The 19,670-nt window shown below is 40.3% G+C and overlaps 1 protein-coding gene across 2 annotated transcripts in view; it reads right to left on the bottom strand.

Moving 5' to 3' along the window:
• xpnpep1 (X-prolyl aminopeptidase (aminopeptidase P) 1, soluble) overlaps positions 1-19,670 on the bottom strand; it is a 123,948-nt gene that overhangs the window by 11,926 nt on the left and 92,352 nt on the right. For both annotated transcript variants that reach the window (XM_063071253.1, XM_063071252.1), the window contains one exon: positions 9,539-9,615. In XM_063071253.1, the coding sequence (XP_062927323.1) occupies positions 9,539-9,615 (77 nt within the window). The remainder of the gene's footprint in view (positions 1-9,538; positions 9,616-19,670) is intronic.

Here is a 19,670-nt window from a genome sequence, read left to right as displayed (position 1 = left end):
CTGTGTACATACATTTATTGATGCTTCTGGACACATCTTCAGTGATGTTCCTGGAACCATCGGGTGTTTTGGGTCTTTCAACATCATACAACCTCCTCCAGGTGACCCAGCCAGGGCTGATCAGACCCCAGCTTGTGTCCAGATGACTAGCTACTTATGACTCCATGGCTCCCCTCTTTTGAGCCACAGCCATCTTGAGGCCCTCTCTGCCGCATCGGTGGTACTGCGGATGGCTCTCCTCTTCCTCTCTCCCTTGATGCCCAAAATGCTGAAGGCTCTAACTAAAGAATGGGCTACAAATCTCCTACAACCAACCTCCACTGGGAGACACCTCGCTCTCCATACAATAATTGCTCAAAGGGAGAGCAGAAATTTATCTGAAAAGGAGGATTCCAGGGATTATAAGACTTGCATTTTATCAATTTTGTCATATTTACTTAATCATTCAAGTGCCTATTTGTCAGTTGTATGCCTCCACCAGTCATGTTATATTGCCTGTCATTATCATCTCTAGCTCAACATTCAGACTCCAAGGGATTTCCACCAGCTTTAAAGTAACAAATCGATGCTTCAGTAATCACGCTGATGCTCAATTTTTAACTGCAATGCAATCAATGGGGACCAAACAGAAAGCTAGAATCATGTTAGAAACAAAAATCTTTTTTTACAAACTTTATTTTTCCTAAGGTAGGGGAAGGCAAATTCAAAATGCATCTGCAAAAAGAATATTTCAGTGAGCTGTGGGTCAATCTATGTGACAAGCTGGGGCAAAGTACTGCTTCATTCAAATGAGAATCGGATAGATTTGTCAGAAAGTAATATATTTGAATGTAGCATGAGAAATATGAAGCACAGCAAGGCAAATGTGGCAGCACTAAAGAAAATATGACTCTAGAATATATTTTGCCAAGGCAAAATCAGTGGGATTTTCCTCATGCACTGTTGGGTGTGGATTACTTGATAAGTTATTGCTGGAAGTATTCAATGGATCAGATAGAGAGAGAAAAACAGACTATTCATAATAACGAAAGAAAGTTAGAGGTGTGTTTTAAGATGAAAGAAAAGCGAATAAGAGAGAAGTGAATAAAAAGGAAGATCTGTGATGCTGTAGACAAAACTAGTTAACAGTTTCCAGAGTAAAAACGTGAACACAAATAAGATTAAGAACAATTAACGTGAAACATCTTCTGGAGGACATTAGGAGTCTAGCTTGATCTTATTTGAAATATGAGTACAGGTGTCCCCCGCTTTTCAAACGTTCGCTTTACGAAACCTCATTGTTACGAAAGACCTACATTAGTACCCTGTTTTCGCTAACAGGTGTTTACACTGTTAAGAAAAAAGCAGTACACAAAAAAAAATCAACGCGCGCCCCGAGCAGCCGCTCTCTCCCGGATTCGGAACTGCATTCTCGCTGGCACTGCTTTAACACGTGCCTGAGAGCAGCCGTTTGCAAGATGAGTTCTAAGGTATCGGAAAAGCCTGAAAGAGCTCGTAAGGGTGTTACACTTAGCGTAAAACTAGACATAATTAAACGTTTTGATCGTGGTGAACGAAGTAAGGACAAAGTGAGTTTGGCTTGTGGAAGTTGACGAAGACGATGTTGAAGAGGTTTTGGCATCCAATGACCAAGAACTGACAGATGAAGAGCTGATGCAATTGGAAGAGCAAAGGATAACAACTGAAACCGAATGAGTAATGATAAAGTACAACTTTAATTTTGAAAGGGTACGTAGCTTTAGGGCATATTTGCAAGATGGTTTGAGTGCTTACAAAGAACTGTATGATAGAAAAATGCGTGAGACTCAGCAATCAAGCAAGCCTTCCACATCAGCCACAGCGGACGACGAACCTCGATCTTCGACATCAAGGCAGGCAGAGATAGAAGAAGATGAGCTGCCTGCTCTAATGGAAACAGACAACGATGAGATGACACCCCAGTGTCCCACCACCCCAACACCCAGGCCGCGGGCAGATACCGATTCGCGGAGAATACAGCAGTAGCCGGGAGACACACAGCACATCTTTAAGAAAAAAGCCGAAATAAACATGCTAATTAATTAGGTACCGCCCAGCAATTGCCTCTGATCTGGGCTGACAATTACATGCCGGGCTTCACCTAATTAATTAGCTTGTTTATTTCGGCTTTTATCTTAAAGCTGTGCTGTGTTGCTCCCGGCTACCGTTGGACCCCTGCATGCTTCGCGGCAATGTATCGGGTTGCTGCCTGGAGGGTGGGGGCCACTGCACCACCCCAACCTCCGACTCAGCCTAACACACCGTCATCAATGTGCTCGACGCTGTCCCAATTCTGGTAAGTGATACTACACTGTACATAGATTATTTCTACTTTATATCGGCTGTGTATTTTTACGTGTTATTTAGTATGATTTGGCAGCTTCATGGCTTAAAGGTTACTGGAGAGCGCTTGCGCCGTGTTTTTGCCGACGGCGCTTGCGTGAGATTTTTGCTACGGAGAACAGTTCAGGCAATGATTGTGGAAAAGTATTTCTACTTTATATAAGCTGTGTATTTATCATATCATTCCTGCTTTTACTATATGTTACTGTTATTTTAGATTTTATGTGTTATTTGGCATGATTTGGTAGATTATTTTTGGGTCTGCGAACGCTCACAAAATTTTCCCATATAAATAAATAGTAATTGCTCCATCGCTTTACGATATTCCAGCTTACAAACCGTTTCATAGGAACGCTCTACCTCCGGATGGCGGGGGAAACCTGTAATTGATCAGTAATTGTGTTTATCAAGAATTAGATGTATATTCATAATCGAATAACATAAGTGAGATTTGAAAAATCAGAATTGTTATAATTTTACTTAATAAGTGATGACTGTCTCTTCATCATTTGAGACTTTTTAAGATCCCTATTTCATTGAAATAACAATGTGTTTCTTCAGCATCACCAAATCGATTGAGAGCTACCAAGGAAAGAGCGTTACTGCTACCAAATTAGACAAGTGTGGTCAGAATCCATAGCAAGGTGTATTAAGGATTTGCTGGATAGATCTGACAAATTGCTTAATCTACAAAGTTGCTGATTTCATTGCTAATTACCTTGCTCTGTATTACACATACTCTATTTTCCTTTGGCATTTCCAATATCATTTGTTAAAAAGAAAACATGCTGTGAAAATTGCAATGGGTACAACAGTCCAGCGATAATTTCAATGATAAAAGAATAGCCAGAGGTGAATATTATTAAAAATGCAAATGGACTAGAAATAGGATATGAGCACAAGATGGTTAATATTATAAATGAGGACTACCATCATCAAGGACATTCACCATCCAGACCACACTCTCTTCTCACTGTTGCTATCAGGAAGCAGGTAGAGGAGCCTTAGGCCTCAGCACTATGTTCAGGAACAGTTATTACCCTCAACTATCAGGCTCCTGAACCAGTGTGGATAACTTCACTCGCCTCAACTCTGAACTGATTCCACAACCAACAGACTTACCTTCAAAGACTCTACAACTTATGTTCTCAATACTTTTTATTAATTTACTATTATTTTGTTTTCTCTTTTTGCATTTGCACTATTTGTCATTTGCACATTGGCTGCCTGTCCATTTTTTCACAATTGCAGTTTTTCATTGATTATATTGTTTCTTTCTATTTACTCTGAATGACCACAAGAAATGAATCTCAGGGTTGTATATGGCGACATACATGTACTTTGATAGCAAGTTTACTTTGAACTTCCTTCAAGAATTCATGAAGTGAAACACGAACCTGTCTGCACTAAACAGTGATAACCGAGGCATGATGAATGATTTGATATAAATGAACTGTCAGAGACAGGCTGAAAGGGCTCTTAACGAATAAATTGCTCAGTTGACAGCTGATCTGAAGCAGAGTATACTGCAGGTCGCTGAGGTTGAAGTCGATAATTGAAGTCCAGACTCTTAGACAAAAGTCTCTCTAAAGAATAGATTTTAAGGCTGCTGCTGTTTCAACACCATGGTAATAATATTTTACTATAAAGAATTCAACATCAGAACATCTGCACTCAGATGCTACTTGCCTGCAAATAAAATGTCTAGATTACCCAAGGCTGAATAAAATATCCGCACCAGCATGTTGTGCATAATAACAGTAACGAGGACAGAAAATGTTCAAATCAAAATGGGGGCTAATTAGTAGCAATTGCACTCAGGTGACAGCTAGCCACAGGACTATAACAGCGCGCAGTCTGCTTCGTTTCTTTCAGGATCTATGCACCGAAGCACATTTAAAAGCACCATTCACATCCCTTTCAAATCATACCACGGCAATGAACAACATTTGAAGAGTAGTCTACTATAATATAGAAAGCAAGTACATAGCGAGACCCCAGAAAGAGCTACATGATAATGATGTGTTATTACAATATCACTATTTTAGAATTAATATTTCTTTGCCAGAGAATGCATTAAAGTATCAAAGGCTCAGAGAAAATTTAAAATAAAGGGAATTGAACTATTAATGCAGTGGTTGTGAGAAACAAGTACCCTAATTTTTTTGTTCCATTCCCATTCCCAGTGAAACACCACTGATTGCTTAATGATTAAAATTCATGGTGGAAAGAGGAATTTCACGGTACAAGTTAGTGCAACATTTTACAGTGCCAGCAACCCAGGTTCAATTGCTGCCGCTGTCTGTAAGGAGTTTGTACATTCTTCCCGACTGTGTGGATTTCCTCTGGGTGCTCCGGTTTCCTTCCATATCCCAAAGGCATAGGGGTGAGTGTAATTGGGCAGCACAGGCTCATTGGGCCAGAAGAGCCTGTTACCGTGCTGATTCTCTAAACAAAAAACAACAAAATCAAACTGAGGAACTAATATTGACTAAGAACACCAGGGCATGCATTTTGTTGAATCTTTCACTTTGTTGGCTAATATATTTGCTCTATTAAAATCTTTAAAATACACTTAAAATAATGAAAGCAGAGAATTTCCAACTTTGGCAAATGGTGTTTTTAAGAATGAGAATGGAAATGCAAAATACAAGGCAAAGTTGGACACTGAAGAAGCAATATTTGAAAATGGTTATAAACTGCATGTGTTCTTTGCTCAGCCATGTGGGACTGCCTGTCTAATTTATCACAGTGATTCAGTAAGGTAATAATGTGATTTAGAAACAACAATAATTGATCTAATCAGGCAAGTGGAAATATTTATTTATTGATTGAGATACAGTGTGGAGTAGGCCCTTCCGGTCTCTGAGCCACACCACCCAGCAATCCCGATTTAACCCTAGCCTAACCACAGGACAATTTACAATAACCAATTAACCTACCAACTGGTACATCTCTGGTCCGTGGGAGGAAGCACACAGGCTCACGGAACGAAGGTACAAACTCCTTACCTTCGGGCTGTGATATTCTTGAATCCAGCAAGAAAATATCACAATGACAGTAAGCAGCTTCAATTTCCTGGGTATCAACATCTCAGAAGATCTTTCCTGAGCCCAAGATCATGATTACAAAGAAAGCATGTCAGCAGCTATATTTCATTATGAATTTGAGACTTAATATGTCACCAAAGAATCAAGCAGTTTTCTACAGTTGTACATTTGAGGGTATTCCGCTTGCATCACCAGCTGGTATGGAGGAGCCAGCACACAGAATCGGAAAAGCTGCAGAGAGTTGCAATCTCAGTCAGCTCCATCATGGACACCAGCCTCCCAAGTAAAGAGGATAACTTCAATAGGCAATGCCTCAAAAAGCTGGCATCCATCAATAAAGAATCCCATCACCGAGGACACATTCTGTTCTTATTCCGACCATCAGAAAGTAGTTACGGGAATTTAAATACACAGACTCAACATTTTAGGAATAGCTCCTTCCCCTCTGCCGTCAGAATTCCAAATGAACAATAAGCCAAGAACACCATCTCAGTATTTTTGCTCTATTTGTACTAACTATTAATTTAATGCTAGATATATGCCACCACAGGTCAACAGCAGATGCAATCTCAATGGCTCTTCACATGGCTTTAGACCATCTGGACAACATAAACACCTATGTCAGGATGCTGTTCATCAACTATAGCTAGCATTTAATACCATCACTCCTACAATCCTGATTGAGAAGTTACAGAACCTGGACCTCTGTACCTCCCTCTGCGATTGGATCCTCAACTTCCTAACCGGAAGAGATAGCAGAGGTATGGAACCAGAGGAGATGACAGAGGTACTTAATGAATACTTTGCTTCAGTATTCACTACGGAAAAGGATCTTGGCGTTTATATGGATGACTTGCAGTGGATTGAAAAGCTTGAGCATGTAGATATTAAGGAAGAGGATGTGCTGGAGCTTTTGGAAAGCATCAAGTTGGATAAGTCACCGGGACCAGACAGAATGTACCCCAGGCTACTATGGGAAGGGAGGGAGGAGATTGCTGAGCCTCTGGCAATGATCTTTGCATCATCAATGAGGATGGGAGAGGTTCCGGAGGATTGCAGATGTTGTTCCCTTCTTCAAGAAAGGGAGTAGGGATAGCCCAGGAAATTATAGACCAGTGAGTCTTACTTCAGTGGTTGGTAAGTTGATGGAGAAGATCCTGAGAGCCAGGATTTATGAACATCTGGTGAGGCATAATATGATTAGGGATAGTCAGCATGGCTTTGTCAAAGGCAGGTCATGCTCTATGAGCCTGATTGTATTTTTTGAGGATGTGGCTAAACACACTGACGAGTGTAGAGCCGTAGATGTAGTGTATATGGATTTTAGCAAGGCATTTGATAAGGCTTATTGAGTAAGTAAGGAGGCATGGGATCCAAGGGGATATCGCTTTGTGGATCCAGAACTGGCTTGCCCACAGAAGGCAAAGAGTGGTTGTAGATGGGTCGTATTCTGCATGGAGGCCAGAGCCCAGTGGCGTGCCTCGGGGATCTGTTCTGGGACCCCTACTCTTCGTGATTTTTATAAATGACCTGGACGAGGAAGTGGAGGGAAGGGTTAGTAAATTTGCTGATGACACAAAGGATGGGAGTGTTGTGGATAGTGCTGTCAGAGGTTACAACAGGACATTGATAGGATGCAAAACTGAGCTGAAAAGTGGCAGATGGGAGTTCAATCCAGATAAGTGTGAGGTGGTTCACTTTGGTAGGTCAAATATGATGGCAGAATATAGCATTAATGGCAAGACTCTTGGCAGTGTGGAGGTTCAGAGGGATCTTGGGGTCCAAGTCCATAGGACACTCAAAGCTGCTACACAGGTTGACTCTGTGGTTAAGAAGGCATACGGAGCATTGGCCTTCACCAGTCGTGGGATTGAGTTTAAGAATGGAGAGGTAATGCTGCAGCTATATAGGACCCTGGTCAGACCCCACTTGGAGTACTGTGCTCAATTCTGGTCGCCTCACTACAGGAAGGACGTTTTTTTTTCAGTCTTGGTCTGTCCTATGTTTTGTGATATCACACCGGAGGAATATTGTATCATTTCTAAATGCATGCATTACTAAACGACAATAAAAGAGGACTACGTGTCCTCATAATCTAAAAAAAACATAGAAAGGGTGCAGAGGAGATTTACAAGGATATTGCCTGGATTGGGGAGCATGCCTTATGAGAATAGGTTGAGTGAACTCAGCCTTTTTTCCTTGGAGCGACGGAGGATGAGAGGTGACCTGACTGAGGTGTGCAAGATAAAGAGAGGCATTGATCGTGTGGATAGTCAGAGGCTTTTCCCAGGGCTGAAATGGCTAGCACAAGGGGGCATAGTTTTAAGTTGCTTGGAAGTATGGTAAGTTTTTTTTACGCAGAGAGCGGTGAGTGCATGGAGTTGGCTGCTAGCGGCGGTGGTGGAGGCAGAAACGATAGGGTCTTTTAAGAGATTCCTGGATGGATACATGAAGCTTAGAAAAATAGAGGGGTATGGGTGAGCCTAGGTAGTTCTAAGGTAAGGACATGTTCGGCACAGCTTTGTGGGCTGAGGGGCCTGTATTGTGCTGTAGGTTTTCTATGTTCTATGTTCTAAGACCACAATCTGTGTGGATTTGTGATAACATCTCCTCCTCGCTGATGATCAACACTGGTGCACCCCAGGGGTGTGTGCTTAGCCCACTGCTCTACTCTCTCTATACCCATGACTGTGTGGCTAGGCATAGCCCAACTACCATCTATAAATTTGCTGATGATACAACCATTGTTGGTAGAATCTTACTTGGTGACGAGAGAGCATATAGGAGCGAGATATGCCAATTAGTGTAGTGGTGTCACAGCAACAACCCGGCACTCAACATCAGTAAGATGAAAGAGCTGATTGTGGACTTCAGGAAGGGTAAGACAAAGGAACACATACCAATCTTCATAGAAGAATCAGAAGTGGAACAGTTTCAAGTTCCTGGGTGTTACGATCTCTGAGGACCTAACTTGGTCCCAACATATAGATGCAGTTATAAAGAAAGCAAAACAGTGACTTCATTAAGAGTTTGAAGAGATTTGGTATGTCAACAAATACACTCAACAACTTCTATAGATGTACCATGGAGAGCATTCTGACAGGCTGCATCATTATCTGATATTGGGGGGTGGGGGGGGGGCTACTGCACATGACCAATAGAAGCTGCAGAGGGCTGTAAATTTAGTTGGCTCCATCTTGGGTACTAGCCTACAAAACACCCAGGGCATCTTCAAGGAGCGGTGTCTCAGAAAGGGAGTGTCCATTTTTAAAGACCTCCAGCACCCAGGGCATGCCCTTTTCTCACTGTTACCATCAGGAAGGAGGTACAGAAGCCTGAGGACACACACTGAGCAATTCAGGAACAGCTTCTTCCCCTCTGCCATCCAATTCCTAAATGTACATTGAACCCCCGGATACCACCTCACTTTTTTTTAAATAAACAGTATTTCTGTTTTTTGCACGATTTTTAATCTATTCAAAATACATATACTGTAATTGATTTACTTATTTTTTTTCTCTTCTATATTATGCATTGCACTGAACTGCTGCTGCTAAGTTAACAAATTTCACGACACATGCCAGTGATCATAAACCTGATTCTGATAAAATTTATAGTTTTTTATGTACAATACAGCTTCATCCACAGTTTCCAGAAGACTACAATATATTTTTCTGCTGCTTGGACTAACACTGAATCTGGTCCAAAACCAATGGATGAAGTATCACTTCAACTCACCCAAGAGAAAACCTTTCGCCATACACAGATCTATTTCCTCTCTGTATAACTGAAATAATCATTACTTTTGTATGAATTGACTCATCAATTTCTGAAAGATCATGTAGAGGGTAGCTGCATGGAATGGAAATTTGCAACAGTGAAAGGTGAGCTGCATACAACCTATGCTACAACTCAATATTCAGCTCTATTTCCCAAGAATCCTGCTGAGATGTGAATGAAGTCCAAGCTTGATTTTCAAACAAGGCAGAAGTTACAAGGTAGATTAAATAATCTTGAACGACACCCAGCAGAGGGGAAAAGTCCAGCCAACAGGATTCTTTATACAGCCAATATTGTAAAATCGGAATTGCACGGAACAAGACAAAAACCTTGGGCTGATCATTTACCTTGGTTTTTGCGGGTACTGTAAGAAATATGCTTTCAATCCGTATTCCAAAACTACCATCTTCGTAATAGCCAGGCTCTAAAAATAAAGACAGAAATTTGTCAGTTAATGTTCTCCAGATATCAAACATTGTGCTCATTAGTTATGTCAGATGGCCATTACTGCATGAAGAGCAAAAGGGGTATTGTTAATTCAGTTTTAATGCTTTGTCTCATTTTTTCACTATTAGCTTTGATAGCAATGCAACAAGTCAGTTTCTCTTAGGTCATACCAAGTTATGTACTATGGCCTTTCAAGGCACTGCTTTCTATGATAGGATTCCTCTCTCTACCGTGAATTTTAATCATTGATGCTTGTATAATTAAGCAATCAGTGGCGTCTCGCTGGGAAAGGGAATGGAACACAACCAACTTAGGAGACGTTTTTGATGACTACTGCATTTATTTTCAATTTTCTGAGCCTTTGGTACTTTAATGTATCACTTGGCAAAGAACGATTGATTTTAAAAGAGTAGAATATCTGAGTGTAGAGCATATTAACAATGAATACCAAATTTCAGTCGAGTACTGGACTCAGATACAATTGAACATGATTGCCAGCAACAATTTCAATTTTCACTACTTTACCAGTCTGTCACATTTCTCAGGCAAAGGTCTAGCAGACTGAATACTATTCCAGTAACACTCTGCACTGGATAAACTTGACTCAGAAGCAGTAGGAAAACAAGCAAGCAAGACGGGGAGGTTGGGGTGGGAGACGGGGAGTGGGTTGGAGATAGAAGCTCTGTCAGAAGTGATGTCAGACAAGTATCAAAATTAAAAATGATAAAGTACATTTTTGGAAAATACAATATTCTCTCAAAACTGGTCCATGGCAGATGCCACCTTCAGAAAGCCCATGCTCGTATCTCGAGTTCTGACAAGAAAGATGCCTACATCAGACTATTGTTTATTGACTACAGATCCACCTTCCAATACAATTCTAAACAAAGTCTTCACCAAACTCGGGACTTTGGGAGCCAATGTCTCCATCTGCAACTGGATCCTTGACATCCTGACCAACAAGCTGCTATCAATCAGAATAGGTAGCAACACCTCTGCAACAATTATTCTAAACACTGGCATTCCAGAAGATTGTATCCTCCATCCTTGACTATTTCCTGTATAACCATGACTACATGACCAGATTCTACTTTAACTCTATCTAGAAGTTTGTTGATGATACCACCGTAATGTTTCAGATAATAACAAGTCAGGAGATAGAAAGCTTAGTCATGGCAACAAACTTTCCCTCAATGTCAGTAAAACAAATGAGTTCCAGAAGGGGAGCAGTGCACATGCTCCTGTGATGAGGTTAACAGCTTCAAATTTTTGGGGGGTGGGCATCACCAATAGCCTGTCCTGATTCAACTACGTAGATGCCACAGCCAAGAAAGCGCACCATTACCTCTACTTCCTCAGGAGGCTAAAGATATTTGTTATGCCTCCATTGACTCTTAACAATTTTTATCTATGCACTATAGAAAGCACCCTATCTGGATGCAGAACGGCTTGGCATGGCAACCACTCTGGACGTGACCGCAAGAAAATCAGAGCTGTGGAGACAGCTGAGCAAATCAGAAACCAGGTTTGCCCCCATGGATACTGTTTACAGTTCTTGCTGCATCAGTAAAGCAGTCAGCATAATCAAAGATCTGCTCATCCAGGGGATTCTCTCTTCTCTCCTGTTCCATTGGGCAAAAGATACAAAAGCCTGAAAGTTTTTACCAAAGCTCAAAAACAGTTTCTACCCTGCTGTTATAAGACCATTAAAATTATTTCTTAGGATGATATGATAGACACTTGACCTCAACCTCCCTTGTTATGGTCCAGCATTTTGCTTCCCTGCACTGCACCTTCTCTGAGGCTGTTACACTTTATGGTGTATTGTTATTAGCACCCCACACAGACTTCCAATCTGCGCCTTGTAAGGCATGAAAATGCCCGACGCAGGCCTCTCATGGACTGAGTCGATGTTCCCCCCCCTCCCCCGTTATTGTTTTAACTTGTTTTTCCTCAATACACTGTGTAGTAATTTGATCCTTATGAATAGTATGCAAGGCAAGCTTTTCACTGTAACTTACACCATGTGACAATAATAAACCAACCCAATGTTCACATCAATACACAGGTTGAGCACCCCGTGTCCAAGATACTTGCGGCCAGAAGTACAGTGAGATAGTTTGGTATCACTATCATTTATGATTCTTAATTTATGTGCCACTGGTTCTTACACTTGTTCACCACACATATGTACTTAACAGTAAGTATTATTACATACCATTAATATATTGAAAATATAACATGAATCAGCTGTTGAACAACGAGAAACAACGACAGCTTTCGGTCTCCACCTACGATGCCATGTTTGATTAAAAGGTTGCAGCACACTGTATTTGTGTTTTAGGTTTATGTAAGGTATAAAAGCAAACAGCATTGTAGACTTGTTCTGGGGTTAGATGTTCATTGGTGATTATCCTCACATGTGTGTTCCAATGAATCTCTCTGCTGGATCTTGATCAGCTGACACTTTATCTTTAAAATTTTTTAAATCTTTAAAAATTAAATGTTGTGCCTTTTCTTAAATTTTTGCAACCAGCCTGATGAATAATCACAATAATCTTCAGTTCATTGCTCTTGGACTTTGTTTCATGATCAGCATACCACTAAAAGGCACACGCTCACTCCAACACTGATGAACATATTCTTTCAATACATGATCAAGAACTTCATTTTTTGCTTTATGCAGCATTTTTCTATTCTTCATTAACTTCTGTTCATTACATATGTGAAGCCACTTCTCAGAACTGTCTGAGATGTTCAGAGATCTGTGCATTGCCTGGGAACCTTCCCAGTGCTCAGTAAAATTTTCCATTTGTGACGTCACAACAGCGCTTGAAAAAAATCGGATTTTGGAAGACTTTGAAATTTTAGATAAGGGCGCTCAACCTATATAATGAATTCTGGTTAACTGGGCCAACAGTTTTTCAGGGGAGATACTTATTTGGGACAGGGAGACTTGCCAAACAGTTTCTAACTAGCATCAGTCATGTACATTTCTGTGGCTGTTAAACACAATACTGTGCTTAGAGTGAACAGTTCTTAAGCAGCACCAGTTGCATCTTGGTGTTCAAAAAGCAACAAATTTTGTCACTGATAGTTGGCGAGAAACTAGCAGTAAGACAATTCAGAACTGTTCAGCTTACTGCAGTTTCAAGCCTTCACGTTTGGAAGTGCCAGAAATGTTGATAATGAAAATGAAACTATTTCACTATTTCATCAAGTTAGGGACTACAAAGAATTTGAAGATATCAATAGTAATCTTAACATTTCAATTAAGATGAAGATTTGGATGATGCAATTATCGAAAGCATTGTCTGAAAGCAGACCATTATCCACACTAGGTGTCTGCACTAATTTTGCTCATTTACAGTCAATGAAAGATAGCAGCATACACTGGATGAATTGCTCTGTCGATAATTATTAGGAATTACAGTTTTATACTACCTGGTAGTATTGTTAGTGTTCTAATTTGTTATTCAGTTAAACAGTAGTTTGTCTTTTTTAATACATCTTTAACTATTTCCATGAAACTAACTAATTGGGACGGCCGCTTAATTAGGCCAAAATATACTGGTTCCGATGTGCCCAAATTAACATCTGTTTAATGTAAAGAGACATTAAATACATCTGTATTTAACATCTCCTTACATAAACTTCACTGCATCTTCTAATCAGAATTGAAGCATTTCTCTTGACGATTGTTAAAGTAAATGATCCTGTACTGTTGAGAATTGCAAATTTGATTGAGAATAGATGATTATATTACTAATTTAATCTTTCAGTGAAGTTTTTATATTCTTTTTGCAGTAGCAGACAAAACTGTTTTACTATGACGTTACTACACTGGAGACAAAAAGGCAAAGTTAAAAAGACCTGTATTTATCACTTCAGTAGCCCAAAGAGCATCAAGTTCAACATGACTTCAAAAGCACATGGACCACTATTGCTGAGATAACTGCAGATATTTTGCCCACATCACCACAAAACAGCAAGATCTTTGGACAAATGAAGTGGTTGGGGAATACGGTTGGGTAAACTATTTAACAACATGAAAGGAGTCGGAATAAAACAACATGGAAACAGGCCCTTCAGCTCAACTCATCAACGCTAACCCAGTTGCACTTATTCAGCCATATCCCTGTAAACCTCTCCTATTCATGTACTTTCAAATCAGTGATTCCCAACGGGGGCAGTGCTGCCTCCCAGGTGGGTGGCTATGTATCCTAAGGGGACATTAGCTGGTCGTTCAAGATTCTTGGGGGCGGTAAGTGACACCCTAACTTGAGGCATGAGACCTGACCAACCATGCTAACTCGCTGCCGTCGTCAACATCCAATAGGCATTCCCAGTTTGTGTTAAGTTCTTTTATTTTAATTTAGCCCCATTACTGATGGATAAATATGTATGGCGTGATCTCTATGCATCTGAAGGTGGTGAAGCTTTGAATTCTAATCCAGCTAAGAAACATGAACTACAGAAAATGTGTCAATACAATGTTACATACCTAGAGTATGATTTTATTCCGTTCCCGTCAGATTAGCAATGCTCCATGTGCCTTATTTATAATACTGTTCTGCCTAATGAAGCCATGAAACCATCAAGATTGCAGGAACACATCCGTAAAAGACTCTCTGGAAGAGTATTACTCGGTTTCAGAAGATGAAAGAAGCATTTAAAAACGGTTGCACAGTCAAGTCATTTGCCAAGAAAGCTAAAATTTACCTTGATAGGGGTCTCATTGTTTTTTATAACATTTCCAAAATAATAGCAATATGTGGAAGATCTCATACAATTGGCGAAAGATTAAGAATGCCTGCTGTATCAGAAGAGCTCACCACTGTTCTCAAAATGGATACTGGCATTTTAAAATCAATTCCTCTGGATAATAACTCTGCAGCTCGTCTTATTGACAAAATGAGTGAAGACATTTAAGTATCAACTATACACAGAGTCACAAAAAAAAAAGAATTTGGGATACAACTAGATGAGTCAGGCGTGTGAAACAATGAGCATTGCTAATGGCATATATATGGTTTATCAAAAATGGAAACATTTATGAAGAGATTCTTTTGTAAAAAGTTAAAATGAAATATCAAACAAGAATCAATTTAAAATGAGCTCAAAATGTATTTGAGGATAAAATAATTCCAATTTTAAACATGATTTCTTGTGCAACAGATGGAGCATCATATATGACAGGTCACCATGCTGGTTTGGTGGCATTTATGAAAAAAGAAATTCCAAGTCTGTTTGCAATCCATTGTGTAATTCATTGTCAACACCTCCCAGCCAAAAACCTCGGTGACTTCTTTCAAGCACAACTCTTATAAGATCTGCTATAAACAAAATTAAAGCTCATCCATTAAATAGCAGAATATCTTGCCAGTTATGCCAAGATAATGATGAAGAATTTGAATGCTTGCTTCCTCATACTGAAGTGTGTTGGCTGTCAAAAGGTTGCTACTTAAAACGCTTCTTTGAACTTTTTGGCATTGTGGTTGAACGTTTGCTTAAAGTCAACAAGAGCTTGGGAAACAAGATTGAACTTCTACGTGGAGATGTGGCATTCCTAGCTGATCTGCATAACAAAATGAACATCCTAAATATGAAACTGCAGGGTGAGAATTTCAATTTAATCCAGGTGAAAAGTGCAGTGTCCACTTTTATCAGAAAATTGGAAATATATAAGGAAAACATTGGGAGAAGAGTGTTCTCAGTTTCCCTGCATGGAAAGTATAGCACTCTCTTTCAAAGACGGTGATTTGCAAGTGTACTGCTTACACCAGCAATCACTGAAGGATTTTCAGAATCGATTCAAGAATCTGAATCGTCTGGAAATTCTGGACTGGGTAATTAACCCATTTCTTTGCAAGGCAGAAGAACAGGAAGACAGCTTGCAAGAAGAAATTATCAAAAATTCAGAATTATGAAGAAGCAAACATGCTTTTCAAAAATGTTAGCTTTTGTGGCATGTGGCTACACTGTCATATGAAGTTTCCTGGTCTTTGGAAAACAGCCAAACTGCTCTTCATTGCATTTTCATCCTCCTACCTTGTTGAAAGAGGCTTCAGTGCAGTGAACCACATACTCACAAAAAACAGAAACTGCTTGGACACTGTTACGCGTGGGGACTCAAGGCTTTTGCTGTCACAACTTGAACTAGATATTTCAACTCTTGCTAAAAACTATCAAGCTCAAGAATCACATTGAAGGCGAAGCTCTTGTAAGTGCTCAGGTACTGTGTAAGCCCCAGGTTTAAAGATAAATAAAAATTTAAAGCAGAATTATTTTTCTCATGTTAGCATATAGCAGACATGCTTTTACATTATGGGGATGCTGGAAAGTATATAGTGCCTAAGAGGAGCAACAGCAAATATGATGGTGCTTTGGGGGGCAGTGCGTTAAAAAAGGTTGGGATTGTACCTGCCTCAACTACTTTCACTGGCAGCTCAGTGCATATACTGTTACTTACATTAAGTTGATTGAAAGCATTAACTTTAGTTCTTGAAAACAAGCTCAGAAAAAAAGGTTTATAATTCAGATGAACTTAATGCAGACTTGCTAATTGTAACTTTGAATCCTACTTACAAGACCCCTTTCCTAATTACTGTCACTGAACCCCTGCAACACTATTATACCTTATACTTATACTTCATACTTTATTATCGCCAAACAATTGGTACTAGAACGTACAATCATCACAGCGATATTTGATTCTGCACTCACACTCCCTGGATTACAAATATTAACTATTCAAAATATTAAAAATAGTTAAAATTAGTAAATATTAAAAATTTAAATTATAAATAGAAAAAAAGGAAAATGGGAAGTAAGGTAGTGCAAAAAAACCGAGAGGCAGGTCCGGATATTTGGAGGGCATGGCCCAGATCCAGGTCAGGATCCATTCAGCAGTCTTATCACAGTTGGAAAGAAACTGTTCCCAAATCTGGCCGTACGAGTCTTCAAGCTCCTGAACCTTCTCCCGGAAGGAAGAGGGACAAAAAGTGTGTTGGCTGGGTGGGTCGTGTCCTTGATTATCCTGGCAGCACTGCTCCGACAGTGTGTGATGTAAAGTGAGTCTACAGACAGAAGATTGGTTTGTGTGATGTGCTTCCATTAAATAGTTCACAATAATACAATGAATTATTCAAATCTAATTTGAAGTAGATCAACTTACTTTCACCCCAATCCCTTGTCAGATTCCTAACTGACTAACATGATCATAAATGAAACCACTGTGTTAATTATAAATCCTCTGATTATTTGTGAAAGGCTGGACGAGAGAAGAAACAAATTTTCCTTCTATATGGAACTCACTTTTAAATAAAATCAAGTGCATTTTTGCATTAAAGTTGTTGTCAAGCTAACCTAACCCTTAGATATCTTCCACATTCAACAAATTATCTTTTACAGACATCCATAGTATGAGATATGCTGACATCTGGTGGCAAAAACTGCCACTGCAATTATTAGCTGACCTGGATATTTACACTCAAAGCAAATTTATTATGAAAGTATGCATATGCCACCCTGAGATTCATTATCTTGCAGGCACACACAGTAGAACAAAGAAATAAAATAGAATTGATTTAAAACTACACACAAAGACTGACAACCAATGTATAAATACAAAAGCAAATAATATTCATCATAAACTAACAAGTAAATACAGAATACTGAGAACATGAGCCCATACATTGTGGAGTCAGTTCAGAGTTGAGGTGAGTGAAGTTATCCACACTGGTTCAGAAGCCTAAAACTTCAAGGGTAATAATTGCTCCTGACCCTGGTGGTATGGGACCTGTACCTCCTTCCTGATGACAGCAACAAAAAGAGAACATGGCCTGGATGGTGGGGGTCCTTGACAATGGATGCACTCCTTGCAGATGTAGTTAATGATGATAAGGGACTTTTCCTGTGATGGACTAGGGTGTGTTCACCACTTTTTGTTGGCTTTTCCATTCTTGGACATCGGTGTTTCCATAGCAGGCTCTGATGTAACCAGCCAGTATACATACTCTCCACAGTGCACCTATAGAGGTCTGGCACAGTTTTAGATGACATTCCAAATCTGCACAAACCTCTAAGAAGAGGTGTTGCTGTGTGTTCTTTGAAATGGCACTTACTTGCAGGTTCAAGGAATTTAAAGTCACAGACTTGCTCCACCTCCAATCCCATAATGAGGACTGGCTCTTGGAACCCCGGCTTCTTCCTCCTATACTCAATAACCAGAACTTTGGTTGTGCTGACGTTGTGAGAGGTTGTTGTTGTAGCACCATTTAACCAGATTTTCAATCTCCCTCCTTTATGCCAATTCATCAGCGCCTTTGATTCAGCCAACATCAGTGGTGTCGTCAGTAAACTTACATATGGCAATTGAGCTGTACTTCACTCACTGCTCTACTCACACGAATATTATTACTGTAGAGCTAAGCACACAGCTTTGTGGTGCACCAATGCTGATGCTGATTATGAAGGAGATGCTGTTGCCAGTCCGTTCTGACTGGGGTCAGTGAGTGAGGAAATCAAGGATCCAGTTGCACAAGAAGTCGTCGAGGACCAGGTCTTATGAAGTCAATGAAGGGTCTATGCTTTTCACTGACCTGAAAGAACTGCTTGGAAGATCTTGGGAAATTGTAGAATATGGAACTCTTTACCTCCAATGCCACATTGAATTTGATGCTATCCTTAAAGACCTATGACAATCCACGATTAGTCAACCAATAGGCATGCTGATCAACTGATCAGAAAGTAATAAGCAGACAGCACCATTCATATCTGAGTCAGTGCATGCAGATTAAAGTCTGCGTCATACACATGGGATTAAGGCAAAAGATTAAAACAGAATAAACACTGATCTATATGCAATTTTAAAAGGTCCTCTGAAAACAATTCTAAAATAGCAGCACACAGACACAACAGCCGCTCTGACTCCCAATAATGGTGCTAGCTTTAAATTCTTAGTGTTTCAAAGTTTCCAGTCAGCCATTTCAGTATACCAAAACCATAGCGAAAGTTGTATCACCAGACGGAGAAACAGCAGTGTTCGAGCTCCTAGCTGGTGTGCTGCAAGTAGACACTCTGGCACCCTACATCTTTATAATCGTCCTTGATTACACTCTGCGTCAAGCTACCAAAGATCATGACAAGCTTGATTTTACCATAAAACCAGGGCGAACCAAAAGGGTCAGACCAGTTACACTCACAGATCTCGATTTTGCAGATGACATAGTCCTGCTCTCTGACAAGATGGAGGAGGAACAGCAGCTACTGCTGTTTACTACAGCTCTGCCTTGAATACCATCATTCCAAATAAACTGATTCCTAAGCTCCGGAACCTGGGCCTTAGCACTCAGATCTGCAACTGGATCTTCAACTTCCTCACAGACAGGACCCAGGCTGTAAAAATAGGGGACAAGCTCTCCTCTACAATCACTCTGAGCACCGGTGCCCCACAAGGCTGTGTACTCAGCCCCCTGCTGCACTCACCGTACAACGATGATTGTGTAGCCAAGTTTCCATCAAACTCAATATATAAGTTTGCTGATGACACAACAATTGTAGGCCGTATCTCGGGTAATGATGAGTTTGAGTACAGAGAGGAAATTAAGAACCTGGTGGCATGGTGCGAAGACAATAACCTATCCCTCAACCACAGCAAGACGAAGGAATTGGTTGTTGACTTCAGAAGGAGTAGCGGACCGCACGACCCAATTTACATCGGTGGTGCGCAAGTGGAACAGGTCAAAAGCTTTAAGTTCCTTGGAGTCAATATTACAAATGACCTGACTTGGTCCACTGCCAAGAAGGCCCACCAGCGCCTTTACTTCCTGAGAAAACTAAAGAAATTTGGCCTGTCCCCTAAAATCCTCACTAATTTTTATAGATGCACCGTAGACATCTTGGACAATGTTTCCCATCCACTACATAATGGACTGGTTGGGCAGAGGAGTACATTCAACCGAGACTCATTCCACCGAGATGCAGCACAGAGCATCATAGGAAGTCATTCCTGCCTGTGGCCATCAAACT

This window comes from Mobula hypostoma, chromosome 19, assembly GCF_963921235.1.
Source record: "Mobula hypostoma chromosome 19, sMobHyp1.1, whole genome shotgun sequence".
Lineage (NCBI taxonomy): Eukaryota > Metazoa > Chordata > Chondrichthyes > Myliobatiformes > Myliobatidae > Mobula > Mobula hypostoma.
This window is presented reverse-complemented; position numbering and strand designations above follow the sequence as displayed.